At 40.5% G+C, this 23,364-nt stretch overlaps 1 protein-coding gene across 1 annotated transcript in view; it reads left to right on the forward strand.

Annotated features, from left to right (window-relative positions):
* Positions 1-23,364, forward strand: part of PDE7B (phosphodiesterase 7B) — a 177,307-nt gene that overhangs the window by 124,551 nt on the left and 29,392 nt on the right. Inside the window, exon 3 of the mRNA XM_081998225.1 lies at positions 16,614-16,697. Coding sequence (XP_081854351.1) covers positions 16,614-16,697 — 84 coding nt within the window. The remainder of the gene's footprint in view (positions 1-16,613; positions 16,698-23,364) is intronic.

The following is a 23,364-nucleotide window of genomic DNA, read 5'->3' on the forward strand; positions in this document are numbered from 1 at the left end:
ATTACTCTGTGAGGGGAAAAACCCCTCAAATTCATTAAGTAGGGTGAGAATTCCTACTAATGTGGCAGAAAAAGACAAGGTCTTTTTGAAAGTTCATTATACAGTGTAAAATAATAGAAGCCTTTCAAGAATGGGTAGAGATGAAGCTTTCTTGGGTGTACAGACTATCTCTCAGTAAAATTAATATATTTCTACCACCTGTCCTATTTATTATTTTTGTTTAAGATTAGAGAATTAAGATTGTTAAAAAGTTTCTTCTCAGAATCTATCAAACATGTAAGCCTATTTTGGCCAGGGAATGTATTGCCCTGCAAGGAGCAGGATATGAAATCTTCTCAAGATATTTGAAGATACCCTATGGGGTAGGAAGGATTTTTCAATATGTTTATTTTTATTGCATGTAATGTTAATATTTATAGAAAAGTTCTCATAACACTGCGTGCTCTGCAATTGATTAGATGGCATAGGATTTCAAGAAAGCTAAAATCTATTTGATTACAACAGAAAATATGGTAAGACTTAGAATGTAGAATCTTGGGTAAAAAAAAAACAAGGAAAGAAGTTTGAAGTAAACAGGGGGGAAAGATGTTGAATAGTTGCTTTTCATCTCCCTGCACTCCCTCAACCCTTTCCTAACTGTTGTATAGAGAAAATATTTGTACTCTATGGCTACTAGTTCTCTCTATGATCATGCGCATTTTCTGATGATAGTAAGTAGTGCTGCAGAAGTTGTTGCCAAAGGTGCTTCTTTTTCCAGTACCTTGTAGTTGTGGAGGAAACTCAGATAACAGCCTCTGTTTACTATTCCGGTTTAGCTAACCTATGCTTTTCTCTGAGAAGCTCATTTTATAGAAAAAGAAAATCCAATATCCTGCCTTTTACAACTGCTAGGCAAGGTATTGCTCAAAGCAATAATTTCCTACCCTACCAAAACCTGCAATTTGCTAAAGCATAGTCCAGTTTCTCACAGAAATTAGAAAAGTCAGATTAGACCAATAAAAAGGAGCGGGGGTAGGATCCCTATCTGAAGGACAAACATTCTGTAGCCAGAATCTTCCGAATTGCAATAGATATTAGTGTATAATATCATATTTTTAATTTGTATGTGTTAGTATGTTGAGATTAGACACAAGGCTTACTTCTTACTAACAGTTACATACATTCCATTTTAGAAAGCAAATATTAACCAATTTCTTGCAATTTCTGTCTGTTCCACTCCAGATTTTTACCTGACTGGGGGGGAAAAAAAAGATAAGTGAATTTTGGATCTATTTTTTGAAAAGAGTATTGGTCTCTGCTTAGAAGTGCAAGGTGTTACTGCTTGTTCTCAGGGGATGGAGTTCTCTGCTGAACCAAGGTCTTGAATAGATGGGATTTTTTCAAGTTGTAATTTCCAGCTCGGTTTCTGCTCTGAAATGTCAGGACTCCTCAGTAATATGCAAACAGAATAGTGTGTCTTTATAATTATGACAGGACCCTGTCTGTCTGAAGTTGTTTCCACACACACCTCCAGCAGCTTTTGTTCTTTCACTGACCCCAGTCTCTTTCACCGATGCTGCAGTATCTGCAGAGCCGGCAGCATCCCAACACATCTGAAACAAAGTTTTGGGAACAGCGACTGCTGCCCCTGTGCCAGGGGACTGGGGGAGCGCTGGCTGGGCTGCCCCTTCCATGGAGGGCTCAGGGCAACCTCGTCCCTTTCTTGTTACTCCCAACACCGCCCCAGACCAACACGTTTGCTTTTCCAGGAGCCCCAGGGATGGCGTCTGTTACTGGAATAGGAGAATGAGCTCAGAGAGAAGATCAAGTAATGGGAAGGTGACTGGAACCCCATCCCTGTTTCCATGGAGTTGAAATTATTTTCCTCTTTTATATACAAATGAAAAGTCAGTTCAGGAAAAGTGAGATTTGTCTTTTTGGGTGTAGAAGCAAGACAGACTGTTCAACTCCTTTGTGGGGAGTAACCCCTTGTAGCCACTTCCACCAGCCCTAGTGCCCATGAGATCTCTCTGCCCAGCAGCCATCTGAATCCAAGGCTGCTGAGACACCTGGAGATGGGCCAGTAGGTCTCAGAGCAACTGCAAGAGCCAACGCAAGGACTGAATGCACCAGTACTTGATACCTGAGATCTGGGAAAAACTGTTCTTCCTAGGTTTAGGAAGAAAGCATTTGCTGAGCTTTATTTCATAAAAACAGAGAGAATAGGAACATCTCGTACTGAAATAGCAAACCTGAAGTATGATCTCACAGCTGCAGTATACTTGCCACACAAACAAGATGGTGCTGGAAGAAGTTACTTATTTTTCTCTCTGATGATCCCTTCATGCTGCAGTGGATTCTGTTGCATTCTGGAGAGATAATTACTCAGCAATTAGGTTTTGGGGAGGAATAAAACAGAAGGGTTACTTTAAGGTGAACTGGAATATACGTCCTTTGTTAGGCACACTTCTGTCTGCTGGTAGAATTTTAATCAATGTTTTTCTCCATGTAGTTGATTTAGAATCTGTGTTTGAATATCCATGAATACAGTGTGCATTACCTTGCTGCATTTGTGTGGGAACTAACTGAGCACAGTGTTTTTCCCAGTAATATACATCTGGTATTAGAGCCTTTTCCAAAACATTAGTCACTTTTACAACTATAGACAGAATTTTATGACATTCTTCAGTAGTGTGATAATGATGAGCTGATTCTTACAAATCTTCATGGACTTTTTCTTCAGTGTAGAACCAACTTAAAATTTGGCTTTTTTAAAATTTTCAAGTATTAAGGTGTTTCAAAGGCTTGGTGAGCCAAATAGACAAATATTTGAGGAGAGAAAGTTCTTGTGAGTTTTCTAGCAAAAAGTTTCTGAATTGCTTTTCTGTAATAAATTCAATATCTAATTTGCAGGACCTTTGCATTATATATCATTTGTAAGTAGTCTTACCAGTTAAGGTTGGTTTTCATATAGTTCTTGATTTTTCTTTGATAATCATTAGCTAGTGAATATACATACTGTTAAGGTAGAGTCTAGGAAACCCACAACTTTTTTCTGGATGTTACTTTAAGATATACTCAATGTTTATTCAAGCTGATCTATTTTGAGGAAAAAGACAATACTCTTACTGCTTTTTCTGTGTTATGTCCTGCAATTCCCAGAACAAACAAACAAACAAAAAAGGAAAACAAATTAACAAAATCTCTGCTTAATATGAATTGCACAAGAGTATGATGAATCGAGAAATAGTTTTTATATGCCTTCACATGCACATGCCAAAAAAAGTCTTTGCCAGAGTTATTCTCTGTTAGAATTTACAGAGGTTTGTGAAGAGCAAAGAGCAAATATTGAAGCGCTGTCTTGCTCTTTCTCCTTTAAAATACTATGTGAGGAGGAGACTGAGGAGCTGGATTGTGCAGAAAAGGATCTGTTCAATGAATATCTAAGACAGAACTCTTGGCTTGCTAAGCTGTAATTTAAAGGTAAATTTTGAGACAAAACAAAATTAAATTATTGTTTGTACAGTTTATTATTCCTTTGGGGTTTATAAAAACATCTCCAGTATTTTTTGCCTCCACCCAAAAAAGTCTGTTTGTTTGCTGTCTTAGAAGTTCTGGATTGCTGTTTTCCTCCTCTTTCTGAAAGACTTCAGCAATTATTTGAATCCCCTAAGAACATGTTAGAACACAGGAGACAAAAGCCTCAGCTTCTGTTTTCAAGCGCTAGCTGTGGAGAAAAGCAGTGTTGCAGCATACACTGCCAGTGAGTTGGCATTTCTCATGTAAAATTGTTTGAAATAGTCATATTTTTGGTGTTGGTTTGGTTTTGTTGGTTTTTAACATTAACAAAAAACAGGGACAAAATGCACAGGGCTTTTAGTTAACTTCAGCTAGAATGTAGATAGCACAATTAAACATGTTTACTAGTGATGCTTCTTAAATGACAAAGTAGTTGGAAGACATGGAAGAAAGTTCTTATGGGGTGTCTTGGCCTCTGGGAGGGGCACGATGCCGGCACACTCCGGACCACCAGCCTCCCCGGGAAGCTGCCTCGCTGGCTCCCGTGGGCGTGGGGTGCTTGTGCAGGGCTCCCGGTAGCGTTCAGGGCACTGACACAAGAGAAAAAAGCTTTGGCAACGTTTACGCCAGCAACGGGCCCGAACTGCAGACCTGGCTTCTAGGTGTAGCTCCAGCGTAGTGGTTCTTGAATGTGGACTTCTGCCTTAGGCCAGTTAGCAGATTAATTTGTAGTACAATTTTTACAATGTTGCTTCATGTTTCTGTCCACTCATGGTGGTTTTGGAAGATTATTAAACAAACATGTATTGATGTAAAGGTTGAGCAGCGGGTAGCTCACTGTCTGAAAACCATGTTTTTTCCCCACTTCTTGTAGAAGGACGTACAGAGTAGGAGGAGGGAGAAAAACACTTTCCCTCCTCTGCTTTGTCCATCCTCCGCAGGAAGGGGCCATGCGTGATCCGCTTCTGCCCAGCCTTTCCTCCCAAAGGGTGGTGTTTGGTGCAAGTCCCTTATGTGACATTGCCATTCCTGACGTGAGTATCAAAGTGAAATCAAGGCCAGGTGTACGTAATCATGGGATGAGGGAAGAAGGTGGTGATGTAAAGGATCGTAGAAGGGGGCTCTGGTTACAGTAAGCTGTGTTTAATCCTCTCTGCCTATCTCGCTAGTTGTTTGTCCTTTCAGATAGCAAGGGTTTGCAGTTCCTGGAATAAGGAGCTGGAATAGAACCCCATATTCACCAGAACAAGGCGGGCGGAGGCTGCCGGGCAGCAGCTTGCGTCTCTGACGGGCTGAGCGAAGCCGCGGTTGCCGCACGTCTGCTGGGGAGGAACCCCCAGTGCCAGCTGCTCCTGCGGCTGCTTGGCGTCCCGGGCAGGGCTCAGCCGTCGCGGCGGAGAGGAAACACAAAACCAGGTTCTGGGGAAATACCGGTCTTTGCCAATGGCAAGCAGATAATTAGATGTGTTTATCAACTGTTTTGTAATTACAGAAATATGTAGCTGATTATTTTTCTTTGAGCCAGCTCATGCCTACCTCTCTTAAGAATGTGCCGTGAACAAAGAAGGTAAACTGCTATTTAATTGTACTTTAGACAGTAAATATTTAATGCAACTGAACCATAACAGTGAAGAGGGCACAGAGGGTAGGCTAATGTTTGAGTAACATGAGATTGATCCAGAATTTTCTCTTGTGCCACCCTTTTCTGAAGTTTTAGATTTTAAAAGCGAAGATTTTAATAGCAAAGATGGTCCAGATCAGTGATCTGTTTAAGTTCAAGAGGTAGCATATTTGCTAAATTCTATCTGGGTTGGGATTCTGGATTTGGTGTTTTGGGGTGTTTTGGATTTTTTTAAGATCCAATCAGTTGTTGGAAAAATACAGTGTAAAAAACAGGAAGAGAAAAGCATTTTCCAAGAAGTAGAACAGTCAAGCTTAGCTTCCACTTTATGCAGCTTTATTCCTGTATCTAGCATCAGAATGAAAAAGGTTCCACTCCAAATAGTTACATTATCTACATATGCTATTTTTATTTTTTCTAAACAGAAAAACATTCTTGTAAGAAATGTTTTTTTAATAAAAATCATATTTTCTGATTAAGAAATATTGCATGATAAAATGTGGGCTGGCTCAGGAAATACTCATCTTGAATAGGCAAATAATACTAAGCTTACCTGTGCTTATTTTGGACAAAGTTCTCTTACCTTACTGTTCAATAATTCACTGAGTTATGGAGGCATTTGTATATTCCACAGGGAAACTAAACCAAATTTAAAACCAATAAGAAAGAAGGTTGACAGCTATTTGCCATAGATACTGCTTTTAAATACAGAAAAGAATTTATTGCAGTATATGACATACAAACAAAAGTCAAATCATTAATCTCAAACATTTGTTCCTGCAGTCTTGTGTGTAGATAAAGCTCTCAATCAGACCAAAGCTTCAGGTGGTGAGGAGAGTTTTCTCCTGCAAGATACTACAGGCACCTTCTTGTGCTGCTGAGCCAACGCTCGGCACTTCCTTCTCCTCCTTCCCCCTTTCCTTGCTCTCTCCCAGCTGTGAAGTCTCCTGGGGCAGCCCCATCGGAAGGAGTAAGTGGCCAACACTGCTAGGCTTGCTCGCACAAAGCCACACAGTACTCCAGCCTCAGGAGAAGGCAGTGAGTAGAGGGGAGGCTGAACTACCAAGGAGTCAAAGAGAAGGGGAGGAAGAAGAAGGGTCACACCCAAGTTAGGCATATACACATATATATATATATTTTTATATATGTACAGTGCAGAGGGGAGTTGGAAAAGAGGAGGTGAAGAACATGCAGAGACTAATGAGGAAGGATCATCCTGTGGTTAATGCACAAGATTAGACTCATTTACTTTATTGTGTCTCACCTCTGAAGTTGTCTCTGTACTAAGTACCGCGAAGGGTTTTGGAAGCACCGTACGATCTTTAGACAGAAGTGATAGACATGGGGAGGCAGGCTGAATCAGCAGAGACCGAATCTCCTCTTGTGTGAGGTGAATGGCAGCCATGTAATTCCAGCACAAAATAAGAAGGGAGCAAATCCCAAAGGCCTTGTACTTTTCCTACTCGGCTCCTCCACGGCCAAAACTGCCATTCTGTAAAAACTATTGACAGACTTTAGGTTTTGGCTGATGTTAAGCGTTTCAGAAGTACGCGATGTGTTGCTATCATGGCAATTGCTGTATTACCACTTACAGTTTTGAACGTCTATCTTTTGTAGTTTCATTGGAATGGGAGGGTGTAGATATCTCATGGGCAAAGCTGTGGAAATAGGCAGGAATTTTCCTAAGTGTCCCGTTAGGAGCTGAAGGCAGATTTTGGTTTGATGGCATGAGTAAAACTCTCTGCATTCATTGTCTTTGAAGGCTGTCTAACTTAACTGTTGCTAGCACGAAAACCTGAGATAAGGAGTGTTTGCATTGTGGCCATGCAGAAACCAGGACCAGGACTGCAGGTGGAAAATGCGGTTGAACCACTGAGGCCCTGCATTAGAGAACTTGCTGTCTACACAACACAAACAAACCACAGAAGTGGAAAACTGAGGCATGAAAAGCAGGCGATTTGTTCCATAAGAAACCAGGAAATGAGCTCAGAGTTTATGATTGCCATCCTGTGTTTTAATTCGAAGAGTGCCCTCTCTTTCTCTCTCAGAAATAAAAAATGTTAATCTCAAATTATTGAACATTTCCCAAAAACAAGCTCCATTTGTTCTATTCCACTTTGGAATTACCAACATTTCTCTATTAATATTTATGTAGTTATATCAATTATTATTTTACATAAATTAATTATATATAATATATCAAATTTTAATCATTGGCTATGTTAGGTACACATGGCTTGTAGTATCAAGCAGTTGCTGCTTGTCTACATAATAGTGCCTGAACAGAAAAGGAGAATACCTTGTGGCTCAGGTAACTCATCGATGTGACTCATAAAATGCATGTACGCACAAACAATGTTCTTGAAGAAATTATAGAATAAAAAATAAATATTAATTTAAAAGATCACTTAACAAATATTCTAGGTGGGTGAGAAATGAGAATGCAGAACAGTAAAGCAAACTTGCTTGAATAAATGCTTGACAGTTACCTCAACTTTCTGTAGAAAAGGAATCTATTCTTCAACTGTAAAACCCTCACTGGCGCATTCAAGGAGTCTGGTTGTGTTCTGACAGTGGAAGCATTGATAATGCTCAAATCAGAAGTCCATGTAATAGAATCAGATGTAGGTGTTTGAGAGAATTCAGTCTAAAGTTGCAATACATAGGCAAATGCAAAGGGGTCTCTGAAAGAGCAGCTATGTCTAGAACATTATTACAGTTAAGAACATATAATATGTAGTTTGGATAACTTAGAGTCTGTGTGTAACTACAAGTGAAGAAATTCGTATCTTTTGGACACTGGCAATAGAAGTAGCTTGACTTAATGCACTACACATAGAGATCTGAACTGTATACCTCTTTTTGGCATTAGTCTTAGGCAAAACACAGATTATTTGTGCTGCTTCTTTTACACAAAATGAAAGTCATTATATTAAATTACTTAATCTATTTTGGCAAATTTGTGTATATGGAGTTGGAAGCATACAAGTCTTAGAAGTTTGTTATTAAATACTTGTTTATTTTAGTAGTTGGGAGTCTGGCAGAAGACTAGAATCCAAAAAGTACGATTTAAATGGCTAATAATGTGTTTTTATTTGTGCTGTAATTTATTTGGGAAGGGCATGGGAGTAGCATGACAGTAAGATATTATCTTCAAAGTTGCCATGGTAATGCAACCTACTACCTGTTGCTAAGATCATGCTGTAGCTGTTGTTATTACTTTTATTACAGCTCTTTAACAGTTCAGGATGTATGCTTTAGTTTTTAAGGTGTTATTTTAGATTCCATTCTGTATGTGAGAAAACCAGTAAGTTTTGCCACTTCCCAGCAGGGCTCTAGAGCAATAGCAAGGGTAGAAATGCAAGAACCTGATTCTGCTAACATAGCTCCCATCCTCTAATGGCAAGTAATTTACAAGCTATCTAATAATTTAGGAAGACAAGAATTATCAGGATAGTTCAGTGCCCTATCTATATTAATATCCCCCTTCCCTGGAAAGTCAGTGATCAATATTTGGAGACAGAAAAGACTAAAAGCCCCAACAGTAACGCAGTATAAAAACTTCAAAATACAAACAGGTAGTTCTTAGCACTAATAATGGTAACATCCAATTTATTAAGAGGATCCTGTCCACTCCAAGTCTGGTGTCCTGATCCAACAAAGGTCCCCCGATCCTTGGACCTCTGTTCCCACCCTGAACCCTGCTGAGCAGCGGTGGTATGATAAGCCTCAGGTCACCCAAAGTGCTGCCGTTCAGGACCACAGCAGCGGTGAGACTCTCAAGATGCTGTCAGTCATATGCTGGGACTTGTGAGTACCACAAGCTGCAGGCAAGGATGGGAATTGTAAATGGATTGTGCAAAAAAAAAAAAGCAGAATCACGTCTCTTTCTAGGTGCCTGTTTTCCCGGGTTTTCATTTTCACCATTTTACTAGTGGGTTCAGCCCCTTAGATAGTAGATGCTAGCTCATTACAATATAGTTAAAGCAAAATATTTACCAATGTCAAGATGTCTAAGCTGATCCTTTCAGGTATGGAGGTGGTGACAGATTAATTCTGTCTTCTGCACTTAAAACACTGTATTGATACAAGTCTCTGTGCTTTCTCATTGCATTCTTTTTCCAAGACATGTCTCCTGCTTTTAGTTCAGTAACTCTCTATTCTTTCCTGCTGGATACCAACATTGGTCTATCTTTTCTTCCGCATATGAAAGCCATTGGCTGAACTTTGCAAAAATTCGTGCCGGCAAACTCCTGTGTCTAATTTCTCATGTCTCCAAAATGAAAGTTTGTACATGAGTCAGTCCATGGAATTTGTCCATGTTCTTATACTCCCTTTCTGCCTTTGTGTCCTGTGGTTTAGCGCTTTATGTAAACTTTTTTATAAACTTCTGTATTTTTGTCTAGAAAATACTGATAGTTAAGTAAGTATCACACAGTAGTATCAAGGAGCTAGTTATTTCTTTTTATAGAGAACAGTAGTCCAATAACCATTGCGTAACAAGTGCTGATTTCTATTTAACTGAGCTGTGAGGTAATACTACACAGTACGAGCATACGCTGCATGTGTTTTGAGGGTGTGCCCACATTGGTGTGAGCTGCAGGTGTATGCATCTATTGAATTTATTACAAAATAAATAGTAACAGTCACAGAGATAATCACAGTGAAAATCATGCTTAGAGATAAGAGGTTTGGTGTGGTCTTGGCTGTCTGAATACGATCCTCACAGGTAAGGTCTCAGATTCTTCCCAGGGTATGCTGCGCTCACATCTGTGGCACCTAATTTAGGAACAGAGGTGTCTCAGATTCAGCCTGCAGTCAAAGTCCAACACGTGCAACCCTGAGAGGCAACTCAGTCTCTTTAAGTGTTAGTCACTGGGTAGAGGCACCTACTCCTCTCCACTGACTTACACCTACAAGTACGTGAAATACGTCTGACCTTAAGGCAATAATTCATAGCCCGTTATCAAACTCGGAAACAACTGAAAGCATTTCCAGTGCAATGTAATGTGTTGACGTTTTGGAAAGCTACCTTCTTTAACACAAGAAGGATTGTCTAGCCTAATCAGCTCTGACCATTTTTTCAGTTGGAGGTAGCTGCTTAGTTTTGCAGGCTCTGCATTTGCTCGTGCAAGAGCAAACAGGTCTGTGAAGAGGATAATACGGGTCCTGCCTCAGTGTCTGAATTTCTGATGATTGTTGTTACCTGGTTCTCTATGGCAGTTTTCTCATCCTCTTGGATTTCAGTTCTCTGCGAGCAATTTTTCCAAAGTCTGCATGTTGTAATGTCTTTGCCTCAAGATATTTCAGGTCAAAATCTTTTCTCCAGAGTAACTGATGTGGTCTTTCATGGTTTAAGGGAGGATTTCAAGAGTGTCTATAAAATACTCATTTACCTTTATACTAGATCTTCAGAATGGACCAGCTGTTAAAGGCATGTCTGTGGATCCTAGGGTCTTCCTCTGGCTGTTTATCCAGATAGGCTATGCATCAGTGCGAAAGCGAACTTATCAGCACACTTTCAGCATTGGGGAGAGTTTTATGAACAGATTGCCAGCTTCTGTTTCCTGCATTTTACTGATCGGCACAAGCAGTGGCGGTAATACTGTTTAAGAGATTAAGATACAGCTCTATGGATTTTGGTCAGTAAAGAAGGGCAGAAATTACCATTCACTCCAAAACACAGTTCTGTAAGAAAACAGAGGATGAGTGAAATGTTTCATCTGCAGCTGTTGCTGGTCTGGAGATGGAATTTTGAAGAGTTGAAATTCAAGTAAAAAAAAAAACCCAAAAATCACTCATTCATGGGGTAGGACCCCTGCAGGGGAAATGAAAAGATTTTCTGTGTAAAAAACACCTACAAAACCAAATGACGTTTTCTACACCATCATTTTCCCCCCTTTTTACAAAAAGGGAGTACCAACAGTTATCTTCCTCTGCAGAGCGTTTGAAGTGAAACTGCAGAATGTATTGGATGTAATTACTGCTAAGGACCTCATCTCTGTTACTGTTAGGACTGTTACCAGAAATAGCAGAACCATGCATTGTGTGGCACAGAAAACCTCATGTTTTGGAATATTTACATGTTTAAAAATTCAGTCCTTACAAATGGATGAACTGAGGTGGCTCCCCCAGTTTCGCCTGCTGGAAATGAGGCTCATCCTGTCTCTCTAACCTTTAATGTCAGTCTCGTTGTGTCTGCTCAGAGGAAATGCTTTTGTTCACTGAAAATCTTACGCACATGAGGAAATCTGCGTAAAATGCTTTCTGCAGACAAGAATTTACAGTGCAAATTTTTATGGCACTAAGACAACAAAATGAAAATAATCCAAACAAGTACAAAGCACCATGAACAAGCATTAGATGTCTTCAGAAATAGTTCCGGTACTTGTTCTTGTTACTTGTTTTTAACCTGACTTTTCATCTGAGTGCGCTACTTTTTACACAGCAACATTTCCCTCTTTTAGAAAGCTTTCCACCAAAACCAGAATGATGCTTAAAACATCAACAACTCCTCTTCCTTCATCTCAGGGCTCCATGGACTCCATGAGAGGCCTTATTACTGCCACTCGGTTTTCCATGGAAAGCACTCAGCCACTTCAGTATGTGTCCTAAAGCAGTCAGCTTAAGAACTCTTTGGATGGAAATTGTAGAAAAGCTTAACTAGAATAAATACTTGTAGCCTCTTGTGAATTTGCTGTGGTATTCCTGACTTACCACACGGAGCTGTGTACTAAATAAAATCAGTAATTTAGTGGCTGGTCCTAACTTCTGCTGCAAGAAGCTGCTCTGTTGTTTTGTCACAGCTATGGCCCTGTTTTCTCTCCTAATTTGTTGTGCTTGCTCAGTGAAATTGAATCCCACGTCATTTCAGGCAAGTCTTGGAGAAGCTGTTTTCCTCGGTGCAGATGGTTCTTTCCTCCAGATGTGTCAGGCAGCTAAGAGCTGCCTCATTTTTTTCTTAACCCTTCTGCCCATCTTGAAATCACGCTGGCGCTACGGCCGCAGTACTGCCGTGGTTCTTGCCCTCAGTCTGATTTTTCCGTGACTGTAAGCTGTTGTGCGTGGCGGTCACATCACGTGCTTCACAGGCTCCTGTTACCTAATGTAGGTTTCTCTGGTTTCTTTGGTTTGTTGTGTTGACTGTTTGTTTTAACAAGGACGAAGTGAAATTCAAGTCCGTGGTGGCTCCCGTTTGATGTCCCCGCTGGAAGCTCTTGTGGCGACTTGGCTCTGGAGAGAGTGCAGCCCTTCGTGTTTGCGGCTGCAAATGTTCCAGCCTTGCATCTTCAGCCCAAAGCAGCCAAGGAGAACCTGTACCCTTGCCGTTTCCCTTCACCCTGTTTGTTTCGCTTGGGAACACAATGAGCTGTCAAAATTTCCTGCCCTGTTTCCACAGAATCCTTCCTTTTGCTCCAAAAAGGATTATTTATCTAAAACTGCTAATTGCATAAATTGTCAGAACAATTGTTTAGCTTGATTTTAAGGTGGGGGGCAAAGAGTTGTAAAGGCCTGGTGGCCTGATGAAAGCCGCCCTCAAAATCCTCTGTCAAAGCGAAAAAGAAGGTCTGCTGTGTTGCATTAACAGCCCTTTCCTCTCAGAAATTAGAAATCATGTGGTATGGTGTACATCTGGTGCAATCCCTATTTTTACTATCTCTGTTGAGTATACCTAGAGCTAATTAAAAGTAATAGGGGGGAATATAAGTGTTTTCCAAATAAGTGAGCCAAGAAAAAATGGAGGAAGGCAGGTGTGGCTGATTTAGCCCACCACCACTTCCTAACTAATCGTTCTCTAATGATGGAGGAAGAGACTAGGTGGCACCTGGTGAAGTATTTTGAAATAGCAGATTCATGAGGTAGAGCTACTTGATAACATCTTTGACTCATCAGAAACTTGCCTTCCCTGAGGGTAAAGTTAATAATCCTCGAATATAAGGATTTTAGTGGCTTTTACTAAGTCAGCAGAGATGCAGATTTATTCTGCACATAGATTCCGATAGTGCTAGAGACAGCGCAAATTATTAATATCCGTAAAAAATGTAAAATGACACAAATAGCCAGTTGGAATCATCTGTAATTTGCCATGACTTCAGGGCCTCAGCTTTGCTGGTAAAGTGAAACTCATTCACATTTTCTTAGTTTGAAGAACATAGAGCTGGTAGCAAGTTTATAGGTCATCTTGCATAGTCCTTAACTGTCTCCGGTCATCCGTCTGTGTGTATAAAGCCCATGACATCATCTGCTTCAATTGTTTTCATCTCCTCTTTCAGAATGATGTTCTTCTGATCACCTAAATGGTTCTTTTCCCACTCTGCTGCTTATCCCCCCCCCTCCAGGGGGATTTTCCTTTTTATGAAATGGCTTTTTAGTGTCCTGATCATCTTCCTAGAGGTCCTTCTCTCCACTTTTTCCAGGAGGAATTCAGCTTTCTCAGAGACAGTATTTCAGATGAACTTCTACCAAATGCTTTGACTAATGGCATAAATTCCTCCCTTGCAAGGTAGTACCTTGCCTCAATAGCGTACACGCATGTCTGAGTTGGCTAGTCTTTAGTTCTGTAGGAGACATCAGCAGCACCAAGAGAGGAAGCTGGACTACCAGTAAAATGAAAGTGGAAGCTGCATGTAGCTGGGCCATGGAGCAGCTGGGGCAGAGAAGGTGACAGTAGCAGTGAACTTTATTTAGAATACCTGTAGCTGTGGATATCTGGTATCTCCCAGCTTTGTGTTACCAAGTCTCACTAGTGCTCTCCTCATTCTGCATCAAGATCATCAATAAAACAATTTTAAGACCATTCCCAATCTGAATCTTCTAAAGATCATGCAGTAATTGTTCCCCAAAAAAAGTTTCCTTTCAGTGCACCTTGTTACCATCTTACTTTTAGTCTTTTCCAACTTCAGTTTTCATACTTATCTCTTCCCTTCTCTTTCACGTTTAACAAAGTCCATGAAATGCACCACAGTATTGATTTTCTCCTCTTGTCTACAAGTTTGCTATTTTATTTGAGGTAATTAAGTATCGAGTTTTATCTTGTATAATCTACTTTTCATAAGCTCACATCGTGTTTTCTTGTGTGTTCCAGTTTTCTACCTACCTTTAGTGTTTTCTTCCTTTTCTTCAGAATTTGGGGTCATACTATTAAGGTCGGAGTTAGGTAATTTTTTTGATACGTAACTGTGTATGATTTTGTTATTCTCTAGTACTGTGGTACCTCTCTTGGTCTGATAGATACATTAATTCATGTCCAGAAAGAAAATCAGTCTTTCTGGGTTTATAGTATCATATGTCTTAGGTGTATTCAGATTTTTGGAGTTTGAATTTCTCTCTTTTTTTTTTTTCCCCTAAAGTATCTGTTGATTTAGTCAGGAGTGACATGTTTATCAGTGTGTTAATGCAGGGGATTATTTGCAGTTTCTTGTTAATTCATTGGCGCATACAGAAAAACAAAACCCTCAATCAAGGCATGCTCTGAATTTACACCCGTTCTTGATTTGCTGACGCTCGTATTAGTGACGAGCTGAAGCCTGTCTGATTTGGGGGGGGTTTATATAACGTGTAACCATATGCTTGCCGTTCTTACCCTTGCTGCACGAATCAGCCAGCCTGATGGCTCTACCTGTGGCGGAGAGCAGTGCTTTGAAGTCAGGGTGCTGCGTTACGAGCTCTGACTCCCGGGTGCCGATGAACCCTGCTTTGGTGTTTCACAAACTCCCCGCTTATTTGCTCCACCCTTCTGCCCTTCCACAGGAGGATGGGTTTACACACCTCCGTTGCTACCACTGGCACGTGGTTTTAAACTGCCGATGAAGGTAGAGCCACGCTATTACCATACCTTTGAAGAGCAGGCAGAGGTGCCTGCCCCTCGGGAGGGGTGAGTGGGGTCAACAGCAGCTTGGGTTGTTCGGGGCTGGCTCCTTAGAGCCGGCAGCTGGCAAGCGGGAGCTGAGTACAGGGAGCACGTGTTCTGTCTCTGGAAACAAAAAAGCAAAGCGAAAGTAAGGATGAGAGAAAACAGATTTAGATTTATAATCAAAACTGACTGTCTTTGAAATATTCTTAATTTGAGCGCACGCTCCTCCGTCTTTCGTACCTCTAAGGACCCCTAGAGGGCACGGAAGTTTTTCTCTACCTCAAATATTTAACTTAATAGTTCTACTTGGCTTTCTTCCCTTAAACATAATTGTATGCACATTTTAAGTGAATATTAGATAGATAGAAAAAAATAACAGCATCTAAGTAGGTCCTTCTTTTATGCTGCAAGATGTTTTCTTGTTTTTAAACACGAGCAGTAGAAGCTAGCACTAGCAGCCAAATTCTTGAATTGTTTTTGTTTAGGTTAGTCAGATGCTATATTCGTATCCCAGAGGAAGCACAGTTCAAACTAGCTAATAATTTGTAATTTTATTGGCAAACTTTGAGAGGCCTACAGTGTGGGCTGGCTGCGAGAGTGCAGTGGGCATGCTTTCGGTGCTATGGCCTGTGTTTCTGTAGAGGAGGAGCTGGCATTGTTGGTGTTGTGAAGAACTAGAGTGCTCTAACCTGAACCCCTAAAATTCCAAAGTTCATCTTATTTAAGAATTCTTAATATTTTGGTCTTGTTATTTGCCTGTAAAGAAACAATTACATTATAGTCCAAGATATTTAAGGTTATGGAAATGTAAAAATGACATGTGCTTCCCACTACTTTCTATCTACTTGGGGAGAGGTTTTGCAACTCTCAGTCAACCTGAGTAGCATTTTTCTCCTTAAATGAGTTTTGCCTATTTCGTCAATATTACATGGTAAGTCAGGTACTAATCAACATGAATTACAGAGTGATACTAATCCTTAGTATTGTGTTGTCACGTTATGATATTTAAATATACATCCTAAACCTCTGGAATAACGCTTATCTGAGAACATCAGGTTTCACTTACATAAAGCAGCTTTGGTATTTTGAGGAGAAGGCTGACATTTTCCAGAGTGCTCAAAGAGCAGAAAACAAAACAACACAACAACAAAGCAGCCAAACAAACAAACAAGCAAAAAAAAACTTTTTTAAAAAATTGTATTTTCTTTGGGGATTTTTTCATCAACTCATGATTTTGAGACCAGTCCCACAGATTTGGAGGTCAGTTGGACTGTGAGCCTAGTCCCAGGTTGAGACATTTGTGGGTGATGTCGTGACGGTCAGAATCCAACTGGTCTTGTCTGGGGAAAAAAATGGACCTCTTGACTACTCCTGAAGCAGTGAGAGTTTACTTACTGGGCAAGAAGCTGTTCAATAGGATAAACACGAGGAGGTTTTGTGCCTTTGTTCTGATAAGAGGATCAGCTGTACTGCTTTACCCAATTACCCAGGGTTGTCATGGGAGATGATTTTTTGGACCTTAATTTTTTCCCACTGGAAGAGTGTAACGTCATCACTTTGAACAGAAAATAGGTCTAGATCTAAACAGCAGAGAAAGGCAGCTGCCCCATCTAACATCTCTGGGGATTTTGTGTTTTGCAGGAGATGCACGGGTGAGAGGTCAGACAGGAGTTCTCTCCGAGCGCCGTGGCTCCTACCCGTTTATAGACTTCCGTCTTCTTAACAGTAAGTGCAACCCTTCCTTCAGATCTGTATTTAAAAAATAAAAAAATAAAAAATCTGTACTGAAAGCCTAGGAACCAAAGTATCTAATTTCATACGTAGCTATAGTTCAGCTGTCTTCATACAGTCAGCATTAGTAATTCTGTAATTCCCACCCAGTGTTTGACTGTGAAATGTTTTGATTGTATGAATATTGTCCATAATGCTGAGTCTGTTAAGTAAATACAGTAGTGCCATGGGGTGTGCTGGCAGGGAGGGCAGGGGGTGCTTCAGAATTAAAAAGATAAACCTCTGTGTCCTTTAGCCTTTTAGCCAACAGTTGGAACAGATTTATGTGAGTCTGTTATCCGGTCATATAGAATTGGCACAGAAGGGGAGCATGTGACAGCACTGACCAGTGGTTTACAATAACATTAATTTTTCCAACAATTAGAACCCAATCCAAAGCCCCATGGAGTCTTCTTATTGACGTCAATGGATTTTGGGTCAGGCCAGCAGTGAACATCTGTTAAAAATAATCTTAACCTCATTTTGATTGAAGTTATTTTGCCACTGTTGTAAATAAAGGCAGGCAAATCTAAAAGAAAAAAAAAAAATCAAGATCCTGGTGTTTTTTTCACCTGATGGATTCTCCATACTGGTACAGACCCATTAGCCAGTGTGTAAAAAATAAAACAAAAAAACAGAGAACTCTTAATCTTGGGCCCTGTAGCATTGAGCCTGGACCCTGTGTTAACTCCAGCGTTCAGACGCAGGCAGATCTCGATGCGTCCTCGTGTAGTGCACAGACCACTCCATGTAACCTGTGAAACAAAAGTTATTCACGGTCTTCACCAAAACTGACTGAAACTTCTGACACTTTGTTTAGTGACGACCCTTTTAAGCTTCTAGCGATTATGCTTTTCATTTAAAAGCAATTATCAAACCAAAGTTTTACATCTCCTTTTTGTAACTGCTTTCCTGAGTGCCTGGGGAAGGGGAAGGGGAAGGGGAAAGGAAGTTGCTGGCAGGGAGAGGGGAGGAAGCCCAGCCGCAAAGGGTGAGGTCTGGTTGGGAGTCAGGAGAAAAGAGGGGCTGATAGGAAGGGGAGAACCGGGGCTCTCATCGGCTGCATTCACCCACGTTGGCAAAGTTACTGCTGCCTGCCAAAGCTCTGGCTTTCAGTCTTGCTGATAAAAGGTATTTTCTAGGTCCTAAGTCCATTGGGGTGTTTGCAATGGCTGAGATGGAAAGGCATAAGGGGTAAGATGGGTCCAGCAGTTTTCCCAGGACAAAGGGAGTAACGTACTGGTTGAGCAGAGCTCTGAGGATAATTTAGTCCTGGCTTGCCAGTGAAAGATGTGAAGAAAAGCCTGCTTTAGGCTAGCTGGAAATATTACTGTTGATGCCCTTATAAAGAGTGGGAGACAATAAAACACTGCTTTTCATTCATGAAGTGAATATATATTCACAATCGAGTGTGACTAAATCAATTATTTCCTTTTAATTTTGAATGCATACACATTATTTAAAATTCTCACCATATGTTCTTTCTTCTCCCCAGTTAAAGAAACCAAAAACTTTTCAGCTCTTTTTTCTGGCAATAGGGCTCTCGCTTTTATTCTCTGTCGATGAATCCTGCCATCCTTCAGATCCTGCTGCCTTCTGGGAAGTGCTGGTGCTTCCCGTGGGCTGTCTAGGGAGAAATCCATGGCGAGAGATGTACTGGTGCATACTCAGCCTTTGCTCATACGTATCCCCTCTCCGGGGACTGCTGAGCTTAAAAGCGGTGCCTCCTCCTGCTCGCACCTCTGGTCCCACGGAGGTGGGGGCCTGGGGTTTTATGTTCCTGGCTGCTCTGTCCCAGGGACTTCTGACATTCTTTCTTTTTACTGCTTTTCCGTAGTCTGAAAGAAGCCGCTATGGCTGGTCATGATCTCTCTGTAAGGAAAAGCAGTGATACTGATTTTGGTTTCCCATTGTTTTCAGCTTTTTATGTATTTATTTCTTTCTGCCTAGGGAGTGGTGGTGGCTTCATTTTTCAGTGCAAAATTAAGTGAGATTTCTAGGCACTTGACTACAAATTTTGCAGTCCTCGGTGACCTACAGGTAACTGAAGGTGCTCGGTGTCAGACCACGCAGATAATGTGTTTTGCCAGGAAGTAAACAGACTTTTATATTTGTTCATGTACATCTATCTGTCAAATCCATTTCTGCTGTGCATACCATATAAGCAGCAAAACCCATGGTGCTGCACATCCTTTTGAAAAGAAACATATATAAATGTCACTGCTGCAAACTTTTTTGAAAAGTGCTTAACTAACACTTTACCGTAAAATTTTTGCACCATGTTACGTTTGTTTGGGGGTGATAACTGACAGGCAGCAAGTGTACACTTAAAACTGTTAAAGTAAGTGAGGGCTGAGGCAGCGAAAATTTTATGGTAAATATCCTCAGAAGTTACCAAAAAATGCAGCATAAACATTAGTTCAGCTTCTCACTAATTCAAACAAACTGAGCTTAAATAGTGATAGTTCCCTCTACCATCTGAAGTATTATTCCAAATAATAGTACCACCCTTGTTTTAAAGGAAGAGAAAACACTGAGGCTCATTCTCGAACAGAGCTGACATTCATTTTGAAAATTGACATTTAAAAAAAAAATTCAGGGCATTGCTATTTAATGTCAGACTAAAGGTTACTTAAATGTTACTTATTTTAACATACTTACAAATTCAGTCAAACTAGTGGATTTTTACCTACTATGGCTATTAAGGGTTAACACTGAGTAGGCCATATCTTTTGTTTTTTCTGGACTCCTGCAGTAAAGTCGCTGTGTAACTTAAGACACCGTTAAGTCTCTTTGGATAGGAAAACTTCCTGCGCTCTGAAAATGGGATCTTCTGTAGCCCTAATCAAAGCCAACTGGATTAACGTTGGCTTCTTGCTGTTTGAGCTAACGTCTGTGATGCCATCTACGCATTTCTCTGGTGCCGCTCCGCAATACATAGAAACTTAGGGAGTGTTATTTCACCTTGTCAGTGCCAGGCTGTCAGGACCGTGAGGATTTTGCAGGATGCTGTCTGGAGGGGATGCAAGGCTTTAATATCTTCCCGTCTTTTCTCTGCCTAGTTGCAAGCTTTCCTTGAGGTGTAGTTGCACTGGTGGGTTTTGGGACTCTTAAGATGACTCTGGAATACAAAGTTGAATGCAAAATATCCCTGTGTCATCAAGAACTCTTTGATTCTGCGCTGCGAGGAGCGTATGTTTGCCTCAACCTCGAGTCAGTCTCTGCAACTTCTGGAGACGTGACCAACCAGGTACTTGTTTGTGTTGACGGTATCGAGCCAGAAGCTTGAGGGGAAGCTACGTAGCAGCTCCTCTCCCCAGAGAAGCTGCAGCAGCCGATACTTGTTAGCCAGCCCGGTGTGAAGACCCCCAGGAGGCAAGGCAGCCATCCCTTTTCCCATCCTGCTGTAATAAGGCAAGGGGACCACCTGCTCCTGATGGCCGCAGACATGCCCCAGAAAAAAATAAGCTGGACATGGCAGACTTGAAGCTGCATGTTCGCTAGGGTGCTTGTGGACAATTATTCAGACTTTACAAACTCCTAAAATAAAAGATAGAAATGTTGCACAGCCCTATAGGTTTATAGGAAAATGGGGAGAGGCTTTTCTCTTTGTGCAAGTAAGGCATTCCTTAAAATGGGAGCAGCGGAAAAAAAGAAGTGGCATTAGACACTTATTTTCCAGAAGGAGTAATGGGATAGAATAGGCAAGTGTTAGGTGCCATCGAGCAGCTGAGTACAATGTGTAAATGATGTAAGATCGATTCCAAACCAAACCTCACAAATTTTAGGAAAGTTTGACTCTGAACTGGGTAGCTCTAGCTTGTAACTGGACCTAACACAGGTTGAAATTAATGATGGCAGTTTATTGGCACTTCTGTATTTCTGTGAATTAAAAGAACATTTTTGTGTTCACAGGACAGAAAAGGAGTTAAACTGAATATTTGCAGGGTAATAACTTAGAATTTGAAATGCTTTGGCAGTGAAAATTAACTTGATCCAATTTTCCTTTTAGCAAAGTATAGTTTGGATTTGAGAAATAAAGGACCGTAGGGTAAGGCAACAACAATTTAGTTCTCTGATTGACAAACTTGCTCCGTGAGTCATTGAACCAGATCTCACCAGTGACTAATATGCATTGACTAAAATAGATTTCATTGTCTCATGACAAGTCGTGCTGGTGACTGAGATGGTACATTTCTTCATTGCATTAACCAAAAGTTTGAGGGAATTCTTTGTGATAAATCTAGAATTGTAGGTAAGCATGCAGCAATAACCAAGAAGACCTCACCCTGCTCCAATTATATTAGACGCTTTGTTTTATTGCCAGATGAAATTAAGTAGCGTAACAAAGTAACAGCTTACATCTGAGATGAGTAACTTTTTATTTACAAATTTGCTTGTCAAGCTTTAAGTCAGAACACAAGGAGATTCTTCAACAGCAATTCTCCAATTCCCATCTTGTTTATGCTAAGCTTTTCTCTGGATTGAATTTTTGCTTACAAATGAAAAAATTATTAGCCTCTAATTGACTATATTTAAATATGTCTGTCATGGAGGAATATAATTAAAATTGTTTCTGCTTGCATTTTTAACTTTTCCTGAAAAATTCTTCATTAGGGGCACTTTGTTTTTGTCACAGTATCAGTAATACCATTGCTTTCGTTATCTTGCACCCCCTTGTTTTCAGTAAGCCACCCACAGTATCCCAGTGTCTGATAGAATTCACTTCTCTATATATTAATCCAGGAGGGATAACAAGGAGAAGGAAAGGATGTAGTATGTGACCTGCTAAGTGGAGTCTCTGTACCAAAATGGTGTTACCCAAGGAGATTTATGTTTCCTTTCACCTTGCACAACAGGAACATGGAGTGGGATCTGAGAATATCTAAAAGGTTAAAACATGTCCGTAGACACTCCAATTGGCATATTACCTAGGATCTTGGTATTGTCATGCAGGCAGAATTTGAGTTGAAAAGAACCCCACCTGCTTTAAGCTTAGTTTACCAAATTACGTTAGTATAGATTATATACTTTTAGTACTAGATGGTGATAAACAACGATATTAGGTACCATTCAGTCTCTGTCCTTGATTTGCTGTCTGATTTGAGTCAAACAAAATACTCTGGTTTTCAGTTCGTTTGCAAATAAAGGGATGCTGTGCAGGCATGTGATGAATTAGGTACTACCAAAAAGAAAAAGTGTTGTCAGGGTTAGTAAGGGAAGATATGAACTCATGAAAAAGTCTCCATCTCAAAGAACCAAAGTCTGTGGACGTTTGAATCTGTGGTTTCTGCCTGTCTACAGAAGGGCCCATTTGCAAAATTCACATTCATTCTTGGTTTTGGATTTTGAACAACTCCAGGGCTTTCAGGTAGGGCCCATCTCCAGGGAAAATAAAATGTAACCACAGCCACCAACCCAAAACTGAACCATCAAGTAACCTGAACCCAAATGAGTGAGGTTAAAAAGAGTTTGGTTAACTGTCTTGTTTTGTTGCCTTTGGCTCGAAAAAGACGTGGGAGTGAGAGATGCCTTTTTAGATATTTCTGACCCAGGTTAAATTAGGACACTAAAAGTCTTGGGAGGAAGTTTCAAGGGCTGATTGGCTTACTCAGATCCCAACTCAGCCCATGGAGATGAGTCCAAAGTTCCATATGGTTATTAAATTAGAAAGGGAGATATCTTACAAGGTCTGAATCGTTTCTACATAGTACCTCCCTTAGTTCCTCATGGATAAGCACATCTAAAAGATACTCATCAACATCCTGAAGGCACACAGGCTTCTTAACCTGGCTAGCTTGTGTCTGGTTTGAATGGGAAGAACACTTCCAGAACTGAAGCCATCCTATGGCCTTGCTTTCAGTTACCTATTCAAGGAGGAAGAATTGGGATTCGGTTAATGTTTCAGCACAAAGATTGTTCTGTTTTCTAGTAACGCTTCACTATATTCAAAAATTCTTCCTGTCATTGGAAGCCAGTCTGGTTCCTCCTTTTCTTCAAGTAACAACAAAATTTTTTTTGTTCGGGGTATTGTTTGGGTTTTTAAGTGTTTCTAAGAGTTGTTATCTGCAAAATTTAATAACAAGGTAGATTGAAAAGTATATTCTACTTCCTGCCATTCATGGTCCTTCTATAGCTTTTAACGCTACATTTGTAGAAAATGAAAGCCAGAACGTAAAACTGATTGATGCATGTGCCCTCATATGCTAACAAAATACAGCAGTTTGAGTTATGAATGCTCATGAGAGCAAGCAGAGAAAACAAAAAACTTGATGTGCTTCACACACAAAGTCTTAGTGAACACTGACCTGATCATACAGGTTTGTATGTACTTTTTTTAATACAGATTTGGGATCTGGTTCAACTGAGAATGTCCCTTTAAAAGTTTAAATGATGCGTGACCCATTCTGCCACCCCACCTTCTTTTCCCTGATTAGAAAAGGGAAAGGGTGTACTGAAGATAACACTGAGGATACTTTCCAAATGACCAGAGGAAAAGAAAGAACAAGGAGAAGGGATCATTAATATGATAAATGAAAGTTGGGTTTGCTGTTATTACAGGTTATGTTGCTTTTTCGCAAGGGGAGTGAAGGCGGAGGGGATGTACCATTTCCTGTTGGAG

This window comes from Phaethon aethereus, assembly GCF_964289735.1.
Source record: "Phaethon aethereus genome assembly, chromosome: 3".
In the NCBI taxonomy this organism is placed as follows: domain Eukaryota; kingdom Metazoa; phylum Chordata; class Aves; order Phaethontiformes; family Phaethontidae; genus Phaethon; species Phaethon aethereus.